Source organism: Prunus mume, linkage group LG2 (assembly GCF_029339155.1).
Source record: "Prunus mume cultivar Tortuosa linkage group LG2, ASM2933915v1, whole genome shotgun sequence".
Lineage (NCBI taxonomy): Eukaryota > Viridiplantae > Streptophyta > Magnoliopsida > Rosales > Rosaceae > Prunus > Prunus mume.
In genome coordinates, this window is record NC_142699.1 from 22,253,100 (window position 1) to 22,272,741 (window position 19,642).

General features: G+C 38.2%; 4 protein-coding genes across 6 annotated transcripts; 2 read left to right on the top strand and 2 right to left on the bottom strand.

Annotated features, from left to right (window-relative positions):
* The first annotated feature begins 225 nt into the window (after nt 1–225).
* On the top strand, nt 226–1,568 carry LOC103321824 (peroxidase 57-like). Its single transcript, XM_008223661.3, has 2 exons — nt 226–583; nt 674–1,568. Exons 1-2 carry the CDS (start codon nt 347–349, stop codon nt 1,454–1,456), a joined length of 1,020 nt encoding a protein of 339 aa, XP_008221883.2. The 5' UTR covers nt 226–346; the 3' UTR covers nt 1,457–1,568.
* Nucleotides 1,569–1,589: 21 nt separating this feature from the next.
* Nucleotides 1,590–4,821, bottom strand: LOC103321910 (protein POOR HOMOLOGOUS SYNAPSIS 1-like). Its single transcript, XM_016792480.2, has 8 exons — nt 4,263–4,821; nt 3,463–3,579; nt 3,254–3,319; nt 2,990–3,093; nt 2,677–2,876; nt 2,485–2,537; nt 2,256–2,283; nt 1,590–1,943 (listed from the first exon to the last, which is right to left on the bottom strand). The coding sequence occupies exons 1-8, from the start codon at nt 4,734–4,736 to the stop codon at nt 1,885–1,887; spliced, it is 1,101 nt and encodes a 366-aa protein (XP_016647966.2). The 5' UTR covers nt 4,737–4,821; the 3' UTR covers nt 1,590–1,884.
* Nucleotides 4,822–5,364: 543 nt separating this feature from the next.
* Nucleotides 5,365–8,315, bottom strand: LOC103321911 (protein POOR HOMOLOGOUS SYNAPSIS 1-like). The gene is made up of 9 exons (XM_008223764.2): nt 7,998–8,315; nt 7,543–7,659; nt 7,342–7,407; nt 7,058–7,161; nt 6,747–6,943; nt 6,514–6,618; nt 6,372–6,439; nt 6,176–6,203; nt 5,365–5,771 (listed from the first exon to the last, which is right to left on the bottom strand). The coding sequence occupies exons 1-9, from the start codon at nt 8,304–8,306 to the stop codon at nt 5,713–5,715; spliced, it is 1,053 nt and encodes a 350-aa protein (XP_008221986.2). The 5' UTR covers nt 8,307–8,315; the 3' UTR covers nt 5,365–5,712.
* A 4,957-nt stretch (nt 8,316–13,272) lies between these two features.
* Nucleotides 13,273–17,299, top strand: LOC103321825 (anthranilate phosphoribosyltransferase). Of its 3 annotated transcripts, XM_008223663.2 has the most exons (10): nt 13,277–14,241; nt 14,317–14,474; nt 14,556–14,639; nt 14,744–14,796; nt 14,886–14,967; nt 15,289–15,396; nt 15,707–15,830; nt 16,219–16,304; nt 16,398–16,705; nt 16,998–17,299. In XM_008223663.2, exons 1-9 carry the CDS (start codon nt 13,377–13,379, stop codon nt 16,617–16,619), a joined length of 1,782 nt encoding a protein of 593 aa, XP_008221885.2. In that variant the 5' UTR covers nt 13,277–13,376; the 3' UTR covers nt 16,620–16,705; nt 16,998–17,299. The 3 variants fall into 3 exon arrangements, with proteins under 3 accessions (XP_088901228.1, XP_008221886.2, XP_008221885.2); XM_008223664.3 differs by lacking the exon at nt 16,998–17,299 and having other exon boundaries at nt 13,274–14,241; nt 16,445–16,606; XM_089045102.1 differs by lacking the exons at nt 16,398–16,705; nt 16,998–17,299 and having other exon boundaries at nt 13,273–14,241; nt 15,707–15,866; nt 16,089–16,229.
* The last annotated feature ends 2,343 nt before the right edge of the window (nt 17,300–19,642 follow it).

The window sequence follows — 19,642 nt, forward strand, 5'->3', positions numbered from 1 at the left end:
TTATAAAAATTGACATTTATGTAAGTAGGGGTCAAATTTTGACTATTTTTAATAAAAACTCAATATATTGACCGTTGGTTGACCAAGCACCCTAACAAAAAAGGAAAAGAAAAAGAAAACCAATATTTCTAGACTCTTGCAATTTTAAAGACCAACAGCAGCGAGGATTAATCTCACCCTTTTAAGTGTGGGAACACCTTGTGGTACTTATCCAAAGGAAAGAACTACACGGTTTGTGCATGGTATATAAGGCAACCCCACCTCTCGTCCAAATTGTGGTGGTAGCAAAAAGAGGAAGAAGAAAAAAAGTATTGGTGAAAAAAAAAACATTCACCAATATTTTAACATGGAGATGAGTCTTGCGACAATAATCTTCACCTTCACCTTGTGCACCATCTTTATCATTCCTTGTTCGGAGGCAGCTGAGAAAGGCCAAGGCAACGGCTTGCATGTTGGATTTTACGGGCTCAGATGTCCCAATGCGGAGCAAATTGTGGCTGACGTTGTGTCCAAGGCTGTGGAGGCAGACAAAAAGCTCCCCGCTGCCTTCATTCGACTCTTTTCCCATGATTGCTTTGTCAAGGTAAGTATTCCCTTACGAGTTGGTGCTTCTAGCATCATTGTTTACGTACGAATTAATTCATGATTATCGAAACAATGTGTGTATGTACAGGGGTGCGATGCCTCAATTCTGTTGGATTCAACGCCCTCTCATGAGCCTGTTGAGATGCAATCACCAGCCAATGTTGAGATCAGAGGTTTGGAAGTCATTGACGAGATCAAGGCCAGGCTAGAGGCAGAGTGTCCAGAAACCGTCTCTTGCGCTGACATTTTAGCATTTGTTGCTCGGGAAGCCGTGGCTCTCTCCGGCCTACCACGTCACAAAGTCCCCGCAGGCCGTCGCGACAGCCGTACTTCCCGCGCTACTGACGTCACCGTTCCTGGTCCTGCGACACCCCTCAACGAGATCATAGACTACTTCGGCAGAAGAGGCATGACTTCTGACGAAGTGGTTGTCTTGTCTGGTGCACACTCCATTGGCGCTGCCCACTGCAGCTTCTTTGATTACAGGCTCTACAATTACGACCAAACTCAAGCCCAAGACCCTGCCCTGGACCCGTTCTATGCTGCTGATCTGTCTCAAAAGTGCCCTGCACCCAACACATTGCCTGAAGCCGAGGCCAAAAAGAGGGTTGTCGACTTCGATCCCGTATCACCACTCGTCCTAGACAACCAATACTATGCGAACCTGATGCAAGGGAAAGCCTTGCTTCAATCGGATCAGGCTCTGGTTACTGATCCTCGCACCAACGCTATGGTGATGAGGATGGCTGCTAGTGCTGATTCTTGGACTCAAAGATTTGTTAGGGCCATGATTAAGATGGGGAGAATCAATGTTCTCACTGGAGAGAATGGAGAGATAAGGAAAAACTGCCGGGCCTTTAACCCACTATAGCTACCTAGGAAATCTTTTTTATCATCAGTTGTTTCTAGGCCTGGAGGACGAAGCTTGTTGCAAGTTTACACCAATTATTATAATTGTCAAATGATTTCTTAATTGGTTTTAATTCTGGATCATAAATAGCCAAGACACAATGACAATATAATTAACGTAAACCCTTATGACTAATGTGTATTAATTTGTCTAACATATACATCCACTACTGGTCAAACAAAATTAAAATATAAAAAAACTAATAAATTTAATTGAAAATGTTAGAGTGTATAGCAGAAGACATGCAAAAGATTTACATTAAAGAAAAAGAGACAGAGTTATTGCCACGAAATCATTTGAATAAGAACGTGTTTTGGGCTGTAAGTGACAAAATCCCACCTCCTGGCTGGGCAACCGGAGAGGAAACGCCAATGCAGGGCCATGAACAATCACAGCATCGAATCGCCTCCTATTTCACTGATAACTTTCTCCACTTGAAACAACATATCTGGAAATAACAGGGAAGAAAGAAAGAAACTAGAAACAAATTAACATTTCAAGTAAAAGGAATATACCAAGCAACTTTGTCCAGAGATGATAGTGCTTCTGAATGTGACGGTGTTCAAATGTTTAGCACAGACATCAAACTTAAGTTATTATCTACATGTGATGTACAAAGTCGTTTGCCATGAGCAAGGAACAAAGACAGATATGGCATCAGGCATAACAAGCTTGCAACAACATGTTTCATTTGCAGAACATTACTTAGCTTAAAAGGATTCATCAGAAAAAATATTATTTATATAAAACTAGAACCTACCTTGGAAGGAAGCATCTTCCATATATCTCTGCAACACAAACAAACATTTATGTTAATACATTGGCAATACTTCTGTAGAACACATCAATAACTCTTGTACGCAAATACACTGTTGACAGAAACAGCATTGCAATAAATCCATGCATTAATAGGCAAAACATAACCATTGCACATTATGCTGACCAATACTTTCTTTAAGACCATCAAATTAAAGCGTTAAGAAAGCTACCGCGATTTGGGATTTGAGATCGACTTCCTGTGATCCAGTTGGTTGTGTTGCCACTACATCATTCAATCAAGGAAAATGGTTAACCAGTCATCAAATGCAATCAGAAAAAGTTTTCCAGTTTACTTTCAAGGCAACCAATCTACCTGGGCCAATTATCCCCAAAAAAGAAAATTTCATAATAATAAAAGCTACCTTGTTCAACAACACGGCCACAGTTGCTCAGAAATGAGGTGAAACTTGGAGGCAAGGCTGCAAAGTTGCTCTGTAAGTTATCAATAGGCGTGAATTCTTGAGTGCATGAGTATTGCTCAGCTTCATTATTCAACAAGCTGGGTGATATTTTAGGGGTATAAGTCTGAACAGGAGACATGGTAGTCAAGTCCTTGCGAGCCCTGAAAACACAGAAAAACACTATCACCACTTCTCTTCGACTTGTTTATGGAAAAAATATATCTACTCTAAGGGCAAAATGAAGTATTTTAGGAGATTGTAGTTTTGATTTTACGGATTGAGGGGTCTATTAGAGGACGTGAGCTCAGACTGTGATGAAATTTCAGATCCAATGTCAGTATTAACAGGTTCAGTATCCATCCCTTCCTTGCAGATACCCTGAAAAATGGGCCAAGCATATAACACCAACATTGCAGGATAAACGAAAAAGCTCTTCTCCACAGTAGCATGACAATGAGCATAATACGTGTTCCCTTTTTTCTTTATGAAATATATATTACAATAACACACTTCAAACTTCTGACAGTAATGGCTTCACCTTCAAAGCATTCATGAATTTCTCTGCCTCATGGAGAGACAAAAATCGAAAACCAAATTTCTGGATCTGCAAAGAATATGTAACACAAGGACATCGTGAGTTTCGAATTATTTTGTCCCATGTAGCCTAAAAATAACAGATACAGCGTATCATACACAAAACTGAAATTTAAACGTATTTATATTTAAAACAAAGAGTGCGCAGCTTGCCTCGTCCGAACAATCTCTGTAGCTGACAAAGATGGCTCTGGTACCCCTGGCAGGAAATCCAGACATGCATGAAACCTGAGGCCAGATAAAATGTAGCTTGGAAACATAGTGCTCCTCCTGAATCATACCAAATTATAACAATTCAAAGAGTTGTTACTTCTAAAAATAACTACACAACCTTCTATCGCACTGAAAAAACCGGAAAATTGAAATTACTGTACAAACAATCCAACGCTCAGTAATGCGCTAAACAACAGCATGCTATTTATTTAATTAACAAATCACCAACTTCCTCTAACTTTTCTATCTTCCAGAATCGCGATTATCATAGTTTTTTCTGCCTTACTTCAATGTCAAATTGTGATTATTCAGATCGTTAAATAATGCTTCCAATCACCAGGAAATGTAAAAGAGCTAGGCCGCAATGAACTCACAGTGTCCGTACAGTTGTAGGAAAAAAAAACTTGTAATAATATAGAAAATTGTATATTTCAGAAGGATCTAAACATTTAACACAATATCACATTCTCTGCATTATATCATTCATTGCTCACGCCATTCAAATTCAAATAAATTCTTCACCAAAAAAGTTCATATAAATTCTCAGCGCTGCTTGGTCACAGTGGAGACGTGATATGTAGACACGCGAAAGATACTAGAATTTCAATTCGTACTACTAGTTTAGTTCGCTTTCCCTTAGTTTTCTCAGCAACCAAACGCAAATCAACAGTTGAAAGAAAATTTCAAAGAGCAAATCTAATCAACAAGACGAGAAGGTAAAGGAGGCAGAGTAGACCAACCAGAATCTTGTCCGCGAAACCGACGGTGAGGACGACGTCGGAGTTGGAATGATCGCGAGCAAGTTGGAGCCGAGCTAAGGAGGAGGAAGAGATCCAGCGGTCAAGTGGCCGTCGCCTTCTGTACTTGGGATCCAGAGGCACGAGATCGGGACACGTGGAGGTGATCGGAGGAGGAGGATAGGGGAAGAAGCGAGCGAAGTGGACCTCCCACTGCTCCCTAACGGCGCTCACAGTCGCCGTCGTCGGCTTCGTCTGAATCGACTGTACGCTTTCGCATGGTACCACAGCCAGAGAGCGGGCCATTTCTTTCAGGCTCTTTCTCTTTCTTCTCTGTTTCTTCTCTCCGCCTTGGTTTGGGTCCATCGCAACGAAATTCGAAATTTCGAACTGGAGGGGAGAAAGATCAAGTACGAATTCAGGCTGCCATGAATTTATTTGAACAAACAGACAGGTGTCGCTGTGTGATTGGTCCATGCTAGACCTGGGTCGTCACGTCCCGCGCGTTTTTTGAGTAAGGAAGTTTGTAATCTTGGTTACCACACTTGCACATTTGGTGAAACTATTTTTCCATTTAATATTAACTTATTATTTTTTCAACTGTATTTGATCCATTCATCAAATCAGGTGACGCCCATTGTAATTTGTTGCAAATTTGCAATGGCATTTTTAATCTGTTTGAAAAAACTAATATAAATTTAAAATTTTATAAATAATTAGAAGAATGATGTATTCTTTACAGTATTCTCTTGTGTAAAACTGTACCTTTTTTTTTGGACAGTTCAAAATCGCATCCAATCCACCAAAATTAATCAATCTAATACACTCCAATTAAAAATTGATCAATGTCAATAAGTTTGGGGAATTGAATTAGATCCTTAAATTCGCTTCGCTCCGCTATTGATTCATCTTTGTGAGGGTAAGTATTGCATTCGGATGGTGTTTTGTGGTTGAGAAGTTGAGTCTCCTTGAGTGGTTGTTATAAGTCTTTTATTACCAAGGTATTTGTTTGACATGTACAAGCATGATGCATTACTAACTAAACAAAAGAAATAATGAATAATAAAAATTGAAGTTTAAGATTAAGACTAAGACAAATAAACAATAGCATCACAAATCCACCTCATATATGATATTTCAATAAGCAAAAAACTATTACAAAGTGAATACAAATCATATCATTAAACGAAAAAGTGATAAAATAAAAATGGTTAAAGAATATCCCGGAGGACCTGCAAAAGGTTTGCTAATTATTGAAACAATAAAATGACAAAGCTTTAAAGACAAAATTTCAGAGACAGAGCTATTGTAGGATTCCACTTAGCTATAAAACCCTATTATAAGAAACTTGAGTACGGTTCGATACATTTGAAAATCAGAGAAATGGGGATCAAAGTCAGGAAGAACCAGAGAAGAATGCTAACTGATTTAGATGATACATGGCCATGAACAACTACAGTGTCAAATCACCCCCCATTTCATGGATAACTCTCTCCATTTTAGTCAACATATCTGGAGATAACAGGGCAGGAATAAAGAATCAGAAACAAATTAGCATTTCAGGTAATAAGATATATGGAAAAGACTTTTTTTCCAAAGATGGTAGTGCTTAATCAATTTCAGATATTAGCAGCGTCTGAATCTGGTGGTGTTCAGATTGTTATTGTGTATGTAGACACATCAAACTAAAGTGACAATCTACAGGTAGGAACCAGCAAGCTCCAACTTGAGTGACAAAAAGCAGAATATGTATTTTTAATAACACGATGAACAAAGTTGTTTGCCATTGAAGAAGTAATAAAGACAGATATGGCACATCAGGCAAAACAAGTTTGCAACAAGATTTAATTTGCAGAACATAGCCTACCTTAAAAGGATTGATCAGGAAAAAAAGAAGAAGTAAAAATAGAACCTACCTTGGAAGGAAGCATCTCTCCCATATCTCTGCAACATAACAAACTTGTATGTTAATACATCAGTAGTTTTGCAAAACATCAAATACTCTTATATGCAAATAGTCTGTTTACAAAGGCATTGCAATAAACATTACACTATTATACTGACCAAGAACATTCTCTAAGACCAACAAGTTAAAAGCAATAGAAAAGATACCGCAAGTTGGGATATGAGATTGACTTCTTGTGATACGACTTCCTGCGATACAGTTGATTGTGCTGCCACTACATCATTCAATCAAGGAAAATGGTTCGTTACATGGAATCAGAAGTGTTTACTGCTAAGTCGTCGAATCTACCTTGTTCTACAACAGGATGAGAGTTGCTAAGCCACGAGGTGAAACTAGGAGGCAAGATTTGGGAGTTGAGATTGACTGCCTCTGATACAGCTGATTTTGCTTCCCCTACATCATTCAATCATGAAAAATGGTTCTTCACATGGGATCAGAATAAACTTTCCTGTTTACTGCTGAGGCAAACAATCTATCTTGTTCAACTGGCAGAAAATGAATCTATGTATAAAATAATTTACCTTGTTCAACGGCAGGGTGACAGTCACTCGGCAATGAGGTGAAACCTGGAGGAAAGGCTGGAAAGTTTCTCTGGAAGTTATGAATATTTTTCACTTCCTGAGTACGCAAGTATGGCTTAGCTTCATTATTCAGGCTTGGTGATATTTGAGTAGTACAAGTCTGAGACGGAGGCATGATATTCAAGTCTGTGGAAACCCTGAAAACACAGCAAAACACTATTACAGATTCTCCTCAACATGTTTATTTGCAGCATATAGCCCCGCAAGGGGAAAAATGAAGAATTTTAGGAGATAGCCAGTTTTGTTTTTACCGGCTGAGGGGTATATTAGAAGACATGAACTCAGACTCTGCTGAAATTTCAGATCCCATGTCAATATTGAGAGGTTCAATATCTCTCCCTATGTTGAAGATCTCCTGAAAAACAAACCAATCTTTACACCACTCACCATTGCAAGACAAAGGCTTAAGTAGTCTGTGATGGTAGCATGGCAATGAACATTGTACATTTTTCCTTTTCTTTTTTTTTTTTTTTTTTTTTTTATGAAATCTATATTCAAATAACACACTGTACACTATTTGAAGTAATGGCTTCACCTTCAACGAATTCATGAATCTCTGTGCCTCATCGACTGACAAAAATCGCAAGGCAAATTTCTGGACCTGGAAACAAGACATTGTGAAATTTTAGCCCCAAATAAGAGAGAATGCCCATCACAAATGAAATTCAGTTATTATATATGAATAAATTCCACACCAAAAAAAAAAGGAAAAAAAAAAAAGCATTGAGCAGCTTGCCTCGCCCACACAATCTCTGTAGCTGATAAACACGGCTCGAGTACCCCTGGCAGGAAATCCAGGGTTGCATGAGACCTGAGGCCAGACAAACTGTAGCTTGGAAACATAGTGCTCCTCCTGAAACATGTTCAATCATAATCACTCAAAGATTTATCAAATAAAATATGCCACTCTGAACAAAAGAAATAACATATTGAGCGAGCCACAGAAAAAGGCCTCTTAAGTTATATTAGTATCTAGATTGGGAACAATCATAAAAATTAGTACATTTTATTCGGACAACTTGTGTTCAAGCATTTTAGATATCAAATTGAAAAAAATCAAGCATGAGTTACTTGGATTTGAATTCCTAGTTATCCAGCTCCGATTTTCCTTGGTTTTCTCAACAACCAAACCGAATCTACAGCTGAAAATGAACAAGACGAGAAGGTATAAGCGAGACGAGGTGGACTCACCAGAACCTTGCCACTAAAACACACAGTGAGGAGGACTTCGGAGATGGACTGGTCGTGAACAAGCTGGAGAAGAGCTGGGAGGGAGGAGGAGACCCAGTTGCCAGCTGGCCGTCGATTTCTGACCTTGGTAGGCAGAGGGACGAGATCTGGACACGTGGAGCTGATAGGAGGGTAGCCGAAGAAGCGAGAGAAATGGACCTCCCACCGCTCTCTAGCGTCGCTCAAAGCCATTTTCACCGGCTTATTCTCTCTGCGTTTCCTTGTTAAGAAAGCAAGAGTGCCTGCCATTTGTTCGTACTGGGTCGCCATTTGTTTGTATTGTATATGGACACACACTGGTCTGTATTTGCTTGTGTACTGGGTCCCGCGCACTTTTTAGACGTCCATGGTCCACTGTGATAATCAATTAATTAATTAATTTTCAGGTGAGGTAAATTTGTTGCTTGGAATAGGGTTTTTAATCCAATTGGCAAAGGCTGTTGGTTTCGATGTGGACTCATTTACACATTCAAAAAGGTGACTCAAGCAACCAACTAGGTGGAGCTAGGCTGGAGAAAATCCTAACGAGCAAGGTGGTACAAGGGCTTTTAGCGAAACAACCAAACCCAAATATTATATAGAAAAGTTGATATACATAGAAATTTTACAAATTTATAAATAAACCCAATTCTAGACATGTATTTATAAAAATACCCAAGCACTATTTAAACATAGAAACACACCCAAAATCAACCCCAAAGTCAATTTTTTGGGTGTGTTTATAAATGGGTTTTGAGTGTGTGTAATGATGGATTTTGGGTGTGTTTATATGTTTAAATAGTGCTTGGGTTTTTTTATAATTTCAACCTCCATTTTGGGTGTTTTAGTGAAACTCCCTAGAAATTTCTACTGAGTTTGGATGAAGAAATTTAAAAGTAGAAATGATTTCATAAATGACGGAAATTAATGTTGTAAAATTTCTTGTTTTGGTGACGAATTTAAAACACGAAATTTAACATTTATTTGTAAATTGATATGTTTTAAAAACTCAATCTCTCTTTGAATTTTAGAAATGATGACTTTTAGATAGAATTTAAAGTTGGGATTTATGATATCCAAATTCCATGTTGTTTCCCATGCAGAATTTCTAAATTTTTTTTAAATTTTTTTATTTTTATCCAAACACGGGAATAGGTTCATATCAATTTAGAAATTCTGACTTTGGTCAAAATCCAAAGTTTATTTCCCTCATCCAAACGTAGTTGGGTTTAATCATCGGATTTTATGACTTTGATCTCAGTCCTTTGACTTTTGTGCCACATAAAATTATATTCTTTTAAAAAAAAAAAATTTATGATGTAATCTTTTTATTATTTTATTTTTACAATCATTTTTTGTTCCAGTGTTGCCTCTTATGTCATATTACCCATTGCCTATTGCATAGGTATATGTTTTTTCATTTTTTTGACAATGTGTAAGTATTTTATGTACCTTTTTTCTTATAGCTAACATACAATTTTATTTTGTCTATTTTTGTATCTGACTTATAAGTCGTCTTCTAATTTATATTCCTAACTTAGAGGTAACATGATTTATCACTAAGTATTTTTTTTTCATTGCTAATAATAACACTATTTACCTATATGTCACGTACCTAATTTAATGTGGGTGCTTGTCTGGTCTATTGGTGTAATATGTGAGTCTTTACTTTTTATTGATTAAATTGTATTTTATCCATATATTAGGAATATTGTCAAGGAAATAATTCAAAATTTAAGTTCTGGAATTCAATTACAAGGAAATAATGCATTAAATTTAGATTTTTAATGTGTTTTCCTTATTTACCTATTTACCTCAAAGGGTAAAATCAACACGACCAAAAGAGTAATAAATGTCAAAGGACCTACATCTAAAACAAAGAACACGAGGACTAAACCCAATGATAGCTAATCGTTTTGGAACTAGATCTAAGAAGCCCAATATTATACTAGGTAATTAAGGTAAGGACAACATCGATATATGATTTGGATAGATAGTAGGTTCCTATTAGGTCCATTGGTACAAAAATTACTTAATTCTTTACATTTTTTGAGAAATTCTGGGATTGCATTAATAATTCAGCCAAAAAAGTCACTAGCCACAAATGGCCATTACAAAAACGTAGCTATCTAACATAAAAATTAAAACAATTCGGGTTCCTTCATTAACAATCACACATGATCGAAGAAACTTTGGCATAGGCATCCCAACTAAAGAAGCAAACTTAGAATAACCAAAACTAGATAAAGCTTGAAAAAACCAAGTTATAACAATACAAATAAAACTCTCACAAATGAGAGGAGGAAAACTCTTACAAAAGAGAGGTGAAAACTACACAGAAACCCAAAGAGTCTCTGTGAGTTATTTTGAACATAAAGAAATTGCAAAAAAGATAGTGGTAGAGATCCAACACTGAAATGCAGATAGAGATTCAATGCCGAGATGCATCCGCCTGTAATGAGTGGAGGGAAATCATTACAAAAAGAAGATAAATAGGAGAAACCTTCTATGTCTGAAAATTGGGGAAAATAGAAGAATGGATAAAGGGATAAGGTGAGAGGGGAGAAAAAACAATAACTTCCTCCCCTCAAAGTGAAAACGGATATAAAGTGTTTTTTGAGAGAGTGGGGACTAGGATTTTCATCTTGATTCCTTACATTAACTAACTCACATATGAAGTCATTCTCATTAACTAAGAAACCACATGCACAATGTATTTTTAAATTTTCATTCATCTATTTTCTTTGAAAATATGCATCTCTTTATTTACAGGCATCCCCCGCTTAAAGAGAGAGAACAAGACATTATCCCACTGCACTTTTTAATTCTTTTAATTTATAGTTATATAGGACACCCTCTTTTTTTTAGTGATGACTTTTTGTATTTTATAATATCACACCATTTTCGTGATTACATCTATATATATATATTTCAATATATTAAAAAGAAGATGCTAAAACAGTGAAACTTTAGAAAATCACGAATACCCTTAATTAACTAAAACAATCACATTTTGACCACACAAAAAAAAACTAAAACAATCACATTTTAACTAACACCACATAATTACTCTATTTTCATCTGTTTGTTTTATTTATTTTTATCTTATCTTTTGTATACAACGTAAGAATTTTTATAAATGGACTCATTTTAACAAGACATAGCATAATTTGAGAAGAAAAAAAAAACCCTCAATTAGCCTTGCTCGTGTGTGTTACAATTTTTTCACTTAAAAATATAACATTACAGATTATTTTATAAAGAGTGGTGATTTCCCTACTCCTTTTTCTCCTATTTTATCCACTTACACTTCTTATTCATTGGAAAAAGTGCAGTTTTATGTGCCAACACAAGTCTGATGGGGGGCTAGGCTTTAGGGAATTGACAAGTTTTAATCAAGCTCTTCTATGTAAACAAGGATGGCGGCTGCTGGAATTTCCTCACTCACTGATTGCCCGGATGCTTAAGGCTCGTTATTTTCCAAATTCTGATTTTTTGGCAGCTTCGAGTGGGTCCCTTCCATCGTTTACTTGGCAGTCGTTACTATGGGGGCGGGATCTGCTCCGGTTGGGCCTAAGGTGGCGCATTGGTGATGGCCGGTTGGTTAATATCTATGGTGCCCCATGGGTGCCTTATGATCGTTTTTTCACTATCCAGTCGATACCTACTCTTCCAGCTACCTCCCGAGTTTGTGATCTTTTTACCGCTAGTGGCGGGTGGGATGTTGGGAAGGTTTTTGCTACTTTCTCATTTCCAGAAGCTGAAGCTATTTTATCTATTCCCTTAATGGGTGATACTCTGGATCGGAGAATCTGGAACTTTACTAAAAATGGAAGGTACTCGGTTAAGAGTGGGTACTGGGCTGCTCTAGAATACAAGAGGCTGGAGGAGCTGTCCGCAGGGACCGTCGCTGGCCCTTCCTCTTCTTCGTTGAAGAGTTGGAAGCACCTATGGAAGCTGAAAGTGCCACAAAAAATCCTTCATCTGTTATGGCGTGTGGCTCAAGATATCCTCCCTTCCAAGGAGGTCTTATTCCGGCGTCGGATTACACAGGGGAGGTCTGCTTTGTTTTGCTGCGAGAGAAACTACGTTGCATGCGTTGGTTGGATGTGTTGTTTGTCTGCAGGTGTGGGAGGCTTTAGATTTTCCTGGATTTCCTCCTTCCTACATGGTGATGTTGGAACCTGGATGGATGCAGCTTGGTCTATTATTCCCCCTGATAAGCAGTCCCTCTTTGCATTTACTGTGTGGGTGTTGTGGAACGAACGTAATGGGGTGCTGTTTGGCTCTCAACCCACCCCTTCCGGAGTTTTGGTACAACGAGCGAAGGACTATGATGCTGAATTTAAACGATATTCTGCTGCCAATCATAGGAGTTTATCCTCGCCGGTTCGTGATATTAAATGGAGGCTTCCTACGGGTAATTGTTTCAAGTTGAACGTGGATGGGGCCACTGACATGGAGACGGGAGCTAGAGGAGCTGGTGCCATCGTCCGTGACTCTCATGGAAATCTGGTTGGGGCTCTAGCTATGCGGGCACCAAGTCGGATCTCTGTACTAGCAACAGAGCTGTATGCTCTTAAAGTTGGAATCTCTTTTGCGTTGGATGTGTCTCTACCGCCTCTGGAGATTGAATCGATTCCTTGCAGGCAGTTTCTATGGTCAACAGTGAGGAGGAATGCCTTGCTGCTGAGGGAGGTCCGTGGATGGAGTCGACGCGTATACAGTCAGTCGCGTCTCTGCTTCGACATGTTCCTCGCCAAGCGAACAAGGCTGCCCATCGCATTGCCCGCTTCAGTCTGCGCGATCAAAGTTTGTCGCTCTGGTTGGATGTGGGTCCTTTGTGGCTTATGGATGCTGTTTATGATGATTGGCACGAGCCTACTGTCGTTTGATTTAATATCTTCATGTGTAATCGGGCATATGTGGCACTCTTTTTCCTCCCCTGAAGTTTTTCCCATCGGGTTTTCTTTAGGGAGGTTTTAATGAGGCCATACTACCCATGCCGACATTCCTTTGTCATGTTGATTACTTGAATGAAGTCTTTTCTTTCAAAAAAAAAAAAAAAAAAGAGTGTAAGTGGATAAAATAGGAATGGAGAAATCATTGCCTCTTATAAAATATCATGTTAGAGTGCGTTTATTTTTATAAAGGTATACCTATTTAGTCTTTAAAATATCTAGTCATCTTTATTGTTTTTCAATTTTTAAAGGGTAAGCTTTGAACGTTGAGAAAACTAATAAATAAACAAAAGGAGTTGGGGTGCATTGAAAACATCAATGCTATCGCCAGTTTTGCGACCTTCCCCAAGTAAGCAGCAGCTGCAGAAGAAGAAGAAAACACAGCTGCCAAAAATCAACCATGAAAGCTCTTCTCAATCCAGAACCTTCCGCTTTCACCTCCATATCTTCCATTTCCACCGCCAAACCTCGAAACCTCACTCACTCTCATACCCAAGCATTCCTCAAGCTCCCTGCAAACAACGGCCACCTTTCCAACGGAAGAAGACTAGCCTTGACCACCAGAGCCACATTGGACTCGGTCAGGATCGATCAATCAGGGATTTCAGAGACCGATATCCGAAATCCGACGGTTTCTTCGTCGTATCGGAGCTCTAAACTTCCGAAGCCGAACCAGACGGTGCTGGACGCTCAGGCTAGGGTTTGCACCGGCCCCACCCAGACCAGACCTCTTGGAGAAGACCAGGCCTTCAAGGTTCTCGACACCATATACAGATCAGTCAAGGGAGAGCTGATAGATGAAGAGCCGGTGTCGAAATCACAGCTCGGAGCATTTTTCGCGGCGATGGCAATTCGCGCTAATGCTTTTCCGGAGGGGACGCAATGGAGCGAAGGCGAGAGTCGCGCAATGAACCAGTTCTGGCCGCTTCTGGTTCGAGCCCTTCCGGCGGACGTGGTGTTCATAGCCGATCCGGAAGGCTCGTTAATGGGCACGGGAAGCTCAATTGGGCCCCAATTCGTCGGTAACGGCACGAGGGAGATGAGATTGGTCGGTGTCCTCCGGGAGGTTTTGGCCGGCGGCCACCTTGGATTTGAAGAAGTTCAAGGTGTTCTGCGAGATGTTCTTCCATTGAAATCAATGGAGGATGGGACGTCCACAGGTGTAAGTGAAGCATTGCTTTCGGCATTGTTGATAGGCCAGCGTATGAACAGAGAAACTGACCGCGAGTTGAAAGCTTACTGCCTTGCATTTGATGATGAACTTGGTAAGCTCTAGTCTTATTATTATCTCGATTAGTTTTTCCTTTATTTTTCGGAGGATGAACTGTTCGTGTATTTAGGTGCCACTCCAATTGCTGATGTTAAGTCTCTCACTCATTATGGCGAACCTTATGATGGAAACACACGTTTCTTTAGGAGCACGTTGTTTGTTGCTGCGGTTCGATCTTGCTATGCTGAATCTTCCTTGCTTCATGGCGTGGAATGGATGCCACCCAAGGTGAGCTTTCAGCTCTGCTCAACTCATTGACTAGATAATGGAAAATAATAAGGCTCGAGTAATAATGTTTCTGTTTTTAAGGGAGGTGTTACTGAAGAACAAATGCTTAAGTTTATGGGGGCAAATACAAGCTTAAACCCATTGCAGGCAAAAATACTTCTTGAGGTATCTGTGGTTCTCATAAACAGATTTCTTGCTATGCTTACTCATTTTCTTTTCTTTTTAATGTCTTTTGGGTTGTGGTTAAATTCTTTAATTCATTATTTCAGGATGACAAAATTGGTTTTGCCTATATAAGCCAACGTGAAGCCCGCCCTTCTCTGTGTGAATCTCTAGCCATTTGGCATGCTCTGGTTAGTAAGTACTCTAATTGGGATGAAGCTGATAACAAGAATTCTATGATTTATGCAGGTATTCATTAGTTAAGTTGAGAGAGCATATTAAGAAACGCCCCCCACTGGCAACAACCGAAAAGGTTCAGCAATTTGTGAAGGTCTGTCACATCATTCTTTGCTCTATAAATATTTTAGTAATTTTTTATCCGTGCTATTCCTAAGAAAATGTTGAAGAAATCCTTGACTGGCATTTCGATGCAGAGAAGTCTAGGATGCATCTACTATCTCAATACTTGACTTCCATACAATTGATTTATGTACTTTAATTTCTTAAACATTAGTTGGCATCAACAATATACCATGGTGACATAATGTGTACATGCCATATTCTGTGTTGATTAAAGTGACAAGTTCCCGGCATTAACATGAAAATTTCTGCTGCACTTTACATAGTGAAATATGTATTATTTTCTCAACAGGCCCGTGGGAAGGAAGCAATTGTTACTGGATTTTATCATGAAGGTTATGAGGAGCCGCTCTTAATGCTTATGAAAAGAAGAGGTGTTAATTCTGGCTTGGTTGTGAAGGTTGGAACTTTGCCAATTATGCAAGAAGTGTATGAACATTCAAATATGAAAATTTGTTATTTTCTTAGGCAGCTGTTTGCACTCCAAAATAGTCATTGTACACTCTCCAAAGTAAAGAAATAAGAAAGGGATGAGTGAATGATGAGTATTTTGCAATGCTAATCACAACTCCTGTTTTTAATCACAAAACTCAATGATAATCTGCTATTCAAAATCATAGATATAGTTAAGAAGTAAAGAAATAAGTTCAGAATTTCTACATCAACTGAGTTATTCACACAAACTAATCTTGACTTTACTGTTATTGAAGGGTGAGGAAGGAGCCCTCTCGATGACAACGAGATTACGATCAGTAAATTCATCAAAAGGAATTCCTGTAAACTACTGTTCAGGGTTCCGCTCACTGAGCATGGCATCTGCATGTGAAGTTGATGGTTTGTTCTTTAAGTCATCTTATGTTCTGTTGTTCATTTTTTCAAGGGACATTTTGGAAAAAGCAAAAGGAAAGAGAAAAATTTTAAAAGAAGCAAAAATGGACAAAAATGCCCTTATTTATTTTTAGATTTCCTAAGGAATCCAATACATTTGCATGTCTTTGATTTGAAAGTTGAGTGGTTTTTTTGTCTTTTTTGAAAAAGCTTTGGCTTTTTCCAAAAGTGAAATTTTTTTTATGTCTAAAACCTAAAAAACCTTTTTTTCAAATGGTTGTAACTTGTAATTTCCAATTTTAAGCTTTTTAAGTATTCATGTTGCTGCTCAAATGTTGAGGTTCATGCATCAAGTTCCTACCATTGAAACTGAAGCCTGAAAGTTGGCTTGCAGGGGTTTCACGCGAGAGTTTTAGTCTAGAGGTTAATGCCAGAGACTATGGTTTTGAACCCACTGACACTCCAAGAACTGATAGATCGGTACAGTTCCTTGATCCCCCGTCCCTCTCCTTTCCCTCATTTTTAACAATCCAGGGTTTTTATGACAAATAATTACATTTTCTGCAAGTTTAGGTCTCGAAGAATATAGAGTTGGGCTTAACAGCACTTCGTGGTAACAGGGGACCAGCTTATGATAGAATAGTCTTAAATGCTGGAATGGTTGATCACTTACTCGGATGTGATGGTGCAGAAGACATATATGTGGCCCTAGATAGAGCCAGAGAAGCTATTGATAGTGGAAAGGCTCTAAAAAGGCTCTTGGATTACATAAAGATATCTAACGAAGTGAGATAGCCCCCAGAATTTGTTTTCAAGAGATAAGTATATGTTGTGATAAAGGAGGAGCAGAGGGATATGTTTTAGTATTTCTCGAACTACAGGTAGGCTCATATTTTTCTTTCATCACAAATACTTAGTTATCAATTTATCGTGTATCCCCTTGAGGCATTCATGGATTGTAGATAAAACTGCAGTTGCATATCTGAGTTTTCTCAGCAGTTGCATATGTGAAAGTTTTCTCATAGTTGGTTCATTTAGCGTAATGCCAGACGCATCATACAAGTCCTACGAACCAATTAACTGAATGTGATATGATATGTTATACGTAGGAGTACTAACAGTGGGAACATGGAATGCACAAACACTAACGCACATGTCGTTATTATCTTGTAGGTTGAAAGAAGGCCTACTTCCCAATGTTTTGTATGTGTGGTGGAGATATGTCGTAAAAATTTGCTCGTCTATGCTTTGATTTGTTATTTGAGTTGTAAATTTTTGAAACATGTATACCTATGCGGATCGCCAATTCAAGAATGAAGGTCAGGTTGCAGTGACGGGGAGTGAAAATACAAAGTGAAATTTTTTTTTTGGGGTCGAAAAATACGAAGTGATTTGTACGGTGTCTATCGGCCCTTTTATTGATATGATAACCTTAAAGAAAGTTGCTAATTCATGATGAAAAGTTATTTTCTGTATTTCGTTCGTAAGTTGGTTGTTCTTGTTTGCGTTTGAAGGCACGGGCCCAGCCCTGTCTAGGTAGGGCTGGAGCCCGACCCAAATTTCTAGAAAACCTCTCTAACCTATATAGCCCAAGCCTTATTAAAAAAAGCCCCACTAGTATCATCCAATCCCAGCATGTTGTATCCCCTTAGGTAAAAGAAAAAGGGGGTTTTTATAATGAGGAGTTTAGAGTGAGGAGCTTATTTGAAGGGTTCAGTTTCACCATTAAACTATTTTAAATGTTTAAATCCATTGATTTTCTTACATGTGTTGATGGTGGAATTGAACCTTTCAAATAAGCTCTTACTCTAAATTCCTCATTATAACCTGTCTATAAATAAATAAAAAATTCCCTCCTCTCTTCAGCCAAGACCCAAGTCCCTTTTTAACTTCATGAGCTCCAATATGTCCTAATATGACAATGGCTCCTTTTTCTATTTGTTGCTGACACATACACATGTTTAAATCCTTCAGCCTATGTTGAACGGACACGAAAACGCGATGGGCGATACGGAAAATCTAAAAAAATTAGGAGACAAACATGGTTAGGACAAGACAATTAAAATAATAATAAATCTTAATAAATTTATAATAGTATATACTTATATATATTTTAAAAATTATACTTAATACTTCAATGTCATAATATCATAAAAAAAATTCATACTTATTTGAGTTAACTTAGCATTATTCATCTTTCCCTAAACAAAATAAAGAACAATACACATATTTATTCACACATATTCATAATTCATCATAAACCAAATTTTACACATTTTTCGTATATGATCTATCATCTTCAAAATAAGAAAAACGATTTCCCACTTCATAAAATAAGAATCGAGTTTTCAAAAATAAAAAAATAAAAAATAAAAAGAAACAAAGTGAATGAATTACCCACTCAAAAAGATGATTCTCTCATGACCAAATTGCTATCAATATCCTTAGTCCAAAAATATCAGCTCTAGTATGAAGGAACAAAGGAAAAAAAAAACATATTTTTAAAAAACATTGTTTACAATTTTAGCCCACTTTTGAAAAATATTTCAAATATGTCTACATAGTTTTCAATAATTTTGTTTTGACCCCAGTTTGTGTTTTATAATTTTTAAATTAGTCCCTGCCATGTCTTGACTTCAGTTGACCGTATCCAAAACGTGTCTTGACTGTTGACCCGTGTCCAAGCCGTGTTCGAGGCTTGTCCGCGTGTTTGACACCCCCACATTTCAGCCTGATGGAGTGTCCATACTACTACATAGCCTTTAGCTATAAGGTTTTGCTGCCACAACCTGTTTCCATGCTATAATATTTAGAAGCTCTATAATTCATAAAAGGAAAGCTAATTTCTTAATTGAACCCAAAATTAAAAAGGAAAGTTTATGGGAATATTATATAAGTTACGCTTTACTATCACATATAGCTACTGCTATTAGGATCTTGTGGAAACTAAATTCTCATTGATGGATTTCCAATATTGAATTACAACTTATATATTGACAAAGGTGCAATAATTGCTAATGACGAGGAATCTACTTTTACAATGTAAACACGAGTGAATTATGGTAGGTCTTAAGGAAAAGTTGTCGGGTGTTGTATCTTTAGGGAACCTTATTAACACTCCCCCGCAAACTTGACTCGGGTGACGAGACAAGTTAGTTGGACAAGAGACGTAACTGATCCTTGGATAAACCCATTGTGAAGACATCAGTAAGTTGATCAATGGAAGGTAAAAATTGAACACAATGACTGTCAGAGGCAATGCTCTCTCGAACAAAGTGTAATCTAGGACAACATGTTTAGTGCGAGCATGAAAAAGGGGATTCGCCGCCATGTATGTTGTACTCAAATTGTCACAGTAAAGGAAGACGAGAAGATGGAGAGGAACCGTAATTCACGAAGTAACCTTTGAATCCAAATAACGTCGGCACATGTATAGGCAAAAGTGCGATATTCAGACTTGGCTCTTGAACGGGATACAGTACGTTGTTTATTTGCATTCCAGGAAATCAAATTGGGACAGAAGAAAACACAATAGCCCGTAGTGCAACATCGAGTATCAAGGCAACTAGCCCAGTCAACATTACAGTAGACATGGAGATGAGAGGGGTGTATGATGAAGTGGAAGACCAAAACCAACAATCCCTTTGAGATAGCGTAAGATACGTTTGACAGCGTCTATGTGAGGGGAGCGAGGATCCACCATGAATTGAGAGACAAACTGAACTGCAAAGGAAATATCCGGTCTTGTGAGGGTCAAATACTGAAGAGAACCAACGAATTGACGATAAATTGAGGGGTCAGAAAGACGTGGGCCAATG